This window comes from Gracilinanus agilis, unplaced genomic scaffold, assembly GCF_016433145.1.
Source record: "Gracilinanus agilis isolate LMUSP501 unplaced genomic scaffold, AgileGrace unplaced_scaffold20422, whole genome shotgun sequence".
Taxonomy (NCBI): Eukaryota; Metazoa; Chordata; class Mammalia; order Didelphimorphia; family Didelphidae; genus Gracilinanus; species Gracilinanus agilis.
In genome coordinates, this window is record NW_025351830.1 from 1 (window position 1) to 4,597 (window position 4,597).

The 4,597-nt window shown below is 38.4% G+C and overlaps 1 protein-coding gene across 1 annotated transcript; it reads right to left on the reverse strand.

Annotated features, from left to right (window-relative positions):
- Positions 1–1,172: 1,172 nt before the first annotated feature.
- Positions 1,173–2,409, reverse strand: LOC123254359 (protein FAM124A-like; the record flags this gene model as incomplete). Its single annotated transcript, XM_044683397.1, has 1 exon — positions 1,173–2,409. A coding segment is annotated over one exon (810 nt), but the record flags the coding sequence as incomplete, so codon positions are not given.
- Positions 2,410–4,597: the final 2,188 nt, after the last annotated feature.

Here is a 4,597-nt window from a genome sequence, read left to right on the forward strand (position 1 = left end):
TATATATATATGCACATATATACACACACATGTATGCATATATATGTTGGTTTTGTCCAGTTATTTCAGTTGTGTTCAACTCTTCGTGACCCCATTTGGGGTTTTCTAGGCAAAGATATTTGGGTTAAATGACTTGTCCAGGAACATACAACTAAATAAGTGCCTGAGGTTGGATTTGAACTTGGTTCCTTCTGACTCTAGGATTGGCACTCTATTCACTATGCCACTTAGCTACATGTATGCATACCTACACATATATAAATGCACAAGAACTCCTCCATGCCAATGGGCATGACTTACCCCATTGCATAGCAACTAAACTCATTGGATTTGGAGTTAGAAAGATCTGGGTTTGAATTTTGCCTTCGATATCAGTTGTCACTTAACCATGCTGAGTCCTTGTTTCTTCATCTACAATATGGGATAATAGTGTTTATCTTATATAGCTATCCTATAGTATTTAATGTGACTCATTATTAAAACCCAAGAGAGCATCATAAACTTAGGGCACTAGATTAACCTCTACCATGCTCTTTTTATATAGTAGAAATGTTCCTGCAAAGACATAAGCAAATCCAAATTTTGTAAAGCAAGTCACATTTTAAATATAGCTTGTTAAAGGAACCCTTTTTTATTAGCAAAAGAAGTCCCGTTTTGAAAAAAGTCAATAATATGGGGGTAGTTAGGTGGCTCAGTGAATAGAGAACCAGGTCTAGAGATAGGAGGTCCTGGGTTCAAATCCAAAGTCAGTTACTGCCTATCTTTGTGACCCTGGACAAGTCACTTAATCCCCATTGCCTAGCTCTTATTACTCTTCTACTCTGGAATCAATAAACAGCATTGATTTTAAGATGGAAGGTAAAGTATTTTTTTTTAAAAAAGTAGATAATATGTCATCTGTAAGACTCCTTTTCCACATATTGGGTTTTCTTATAGTGAGGTACACTATGGGTAAGTAGGCATCTACATCTGTGTCACCTAAGGGTTTTCTGGTGACAGAGTTTACTAACATTTATCTTGCTAGAGACATACAAAACCTCTTCTGGTTACCGGATAGAGCTTTTGTAGGTCTCTGATAAAGTAAAATTTGGGGTGGATGAAATATTATTTTGCATACTTCTTATAAAAGTAATAAAGCATCTTCCACGTTTCCAAATTTCAATATTCTGGCTTTAATTATTTTGCCTTCATAGTTGTAAGAATTATCAAACCATTAATTATACAGGCTGGCTTATTTTTTTTTTCTATTTCAAGTCATAAAAAGATGTGTTTGAGTTACGCAAGCAATAAATTATGCCTGTAAGTTGAATCTCTTTTTAAAATGATATTTTGCAATTTAAAGATACATAATTGGTCTAACAATGCCAATGTTTCTCCATTGCCTCTGGAAAAGGAGCAGCTCTCTGCTAAGAAGCAATGATTATATCACATATGCTACTAATTTCTTAGAAACCAGGGCAAATAATTCATTTCCAAAGGAGTTCATACATTGCGACATAAATACTCTCAGTATTTATAACTCAGCCGCGTAGTGGGGTCGGGGTAAGCGAGAATTTTCAAGACACAACACTGAGTATGGAGTGATAATGAGGAAAAAATTCAGATGTAGAACTCTTCGATTTCTTGAGTTGGGGGTCCAGGGGGCTCTGCAAGTTGTTGGAGGTTGTCACTGATTTGCTTAACTTCTGAAGAATGGGAAGTGGGGGGCTCAGAGGTCTCCTTGAGTGTGGAGGAGGATGCAAAGGGAGATGCTGCAGATGACGAGATAGAGCTGGATGACCCCTCAGTAAATGAGGAAAGGGATGTGCAGGAGGCCTCTGCCGGCACACCACTTGAAGCAGACAGTGGCCTTCCTTTGGAAGCTCCCTGCTTTGGCCAATGGGGCTGACATTTTCTTGGAGGGAGGAAAGTTTCCAAATTATTACAAAACCCACTAGGAGCTGAATAGGCTGAGACCACAGACAAGTCCGAGAAAGAAAGTTTTAGGCCTGTGTCCACATCAGTTTCTTGAGCACCCTCTAAGTCATCAACAGATAGCTTGGGGTTCTGTTTCGGTTCAGATTCCTCTACAGCTGGGGAACCTCTGTTTAAAAGCCAGAGTGGTCCAGCCACGGGCAAGGAGTCAGAGGTTGTTCCTCCAGTGGGCAAACAAAACAATGACTTGCTCCTTGGGAATGACCAGGCTGGGTAGCGAGCATTGCTGTTCCTTTGAGTCCATTCTCCCTGATCGCCAGGAGCCAGGTCAGGCTGGTAGAGCCCATTGGCTGGACGGCCTGATGGCGGCTGCTGGCTGCTACTGAGTGTGCGACTCCGTGGAATGAAGCTAGATGGAGGGATGAAGGAAGAAGTCTTCTCTGAGTAGCAATGAAGCTTGCTGGCCTTAGAAGATTTCCTATACAAACTGTGTGCCTGTTGGGGAAATAGGAAAAGACTTCATTAATATGGGATGGTTAGTCTCCTGGTGACATATTTGCAATGTTAAATGTTAAACTTGCTATAAATCATTGTCTTGAATCATTAGAGAAGCCTAGAGGAATGCTGTGAAAACTCATTGGAGAGAGATATTCTCTTTCTCTCTCTGTCTCTGTCTCTCTCTCTCTCCACACACACATATACATACACACCCTGAATTTCTGTCTTATTACCAATTCTAAGACAGAAGGGCAAGGGCTAGGCAAACAGGGTTAAGTGACTTGCCCAAGGTCACACAGCTAGGAAGTGGCTGAGCCCATATTTGAACCCAGGTCCTCCTGGCTTGATGCTCTATCCCTTGTGCCACCAACCTACCTCTGGTGGTATTATACTTAAATGTCAGTAACAATAATCACAAAAAGTAATAATTAATAATAATAATAATAAGTGTTTACCAAATTCTAAAGGAAAGATTACACAAGAATACTCAGAAAGATTACTTTATAAAATATATGGGGTGACCCAAACTCATGGTGAAATGAAATGTATCAAAAATGAAATTTTGCCCTTTCTGAAAAATAAGTTCCTTTCAACATCAGAGAAGAGTGGAATGTTGTTCCCAGAGAAGGATGAACCCATTTTCTTTCTTTTGAGAGATATCTTAATATATTGGAAGAAACAATCTGGTGTCAGAGCAAATCCTAGCTGTGCTACTTACAACCTGTGTGACCTAAGGTAAACTATTTAACCTTTTTGGGTCTCAGTTTTGTCATATATAAAATGGCGTGAGTGGTGTACAATATGGTATCTTAAGTTGATTCCACCTATAAATCTATGACCCCCGTAACCCAGAAAAAAATGGAAAATAGTAGTTGTCATAGTTGTAGTCATAGTCGTCATAGTAGGGAGAAATCATAATAGACATAGTAGGGAGAAATCATGAAGAAGGCAAAACAGAGTTAGATTATAGGACCTGATGGTAAAAACTTCAACTCTCTAGGCCTCAGTTTTCTCATGTGTAAAATGAAGAGGTTGAATAAAATAACCTTTGAAGTCTTCTTCCAGCTCTTTAGCTATAATCCTACAAGACAGGGGAAATAGGGAAGCAGGTGGCTCCCCCTTCATTATCCCTGTCTTTCCATATTGTAACAAATATGGAGGAAGGTAGTAACATCTTCTATTAACTTGGATTATAGAAATGCATGCTTATAGTTTTCAATTGTATCAAATAGCTCAATTTTAGAACCTGTCAGGATTAAGATAAAATCCTAGAGTTTGCCTCAACAGAGGATACTAAACACACCCTGTCATGAGTAAAGCACAATTAAGAAAAAGAAATTGCCTTGTATTCCATGCATTTAGCCCCAGAAGTCTGCTAACAATTAGAGGGTATCGATTATTCTCCCTCTATCTCATTTACTTTTTATGATAACTGGACTATCCAGTAAGCTATGGGAGTCATTAATTAGCAGATTTAATCCCAACTGGCAGAGATTCTTTGCAGGAATTTGTACATTTGTTTGTCCTTTAATTTCTCCTATTTCTTGTACTTTTGTTTTCTGGCCACCACTTTCAGAAATTCAGAAAACAAACCTCCTGTTACTGTTGCTTAGAACCTAAAAACCTTGCCTTAAATTTAGACAGCCACTTGTACCCTTATCTCAGCTTTTTCTTTATTATAAATCCAGAGTCTAGCATAGTACCTGATACATGGTAATTATTTCATAAATGTTTATCAATTGACTATGTATCTCTTTTGATGGAAGACTCCCCCAATGGGACTGAGGAAAATGGTTCTGTCTGAGCTTCAGGTCCAGATTTATAAACCCTTGAAATATTGGCAGTAATAACTTACTGCAGTGATTATTCATCTGTTTCAGTCATGTTTGACTCTTTGTGACCCCATTTGGGTTTTTTTTTTTGGCAAAGATACTGGAGTGGCTTGCCATTTCCTTCTCCATATAATTTTACAGATGAGAAAACTGAGGTAAACAGGACTAAGTGACTTGTCCAGGATCATACAGCTTAGTGTGTGACTGAATTTGAAGTCGGGTCTTTTAGACTCCAAGCTCAGAGATCTATTCACTACACCACTTAGCTACATGATAATAATAACAATAACAACTTATCTAGAGTAGTATCTTATTCTAATAACATTCTATATAATTTAGTTATATTTTATTAC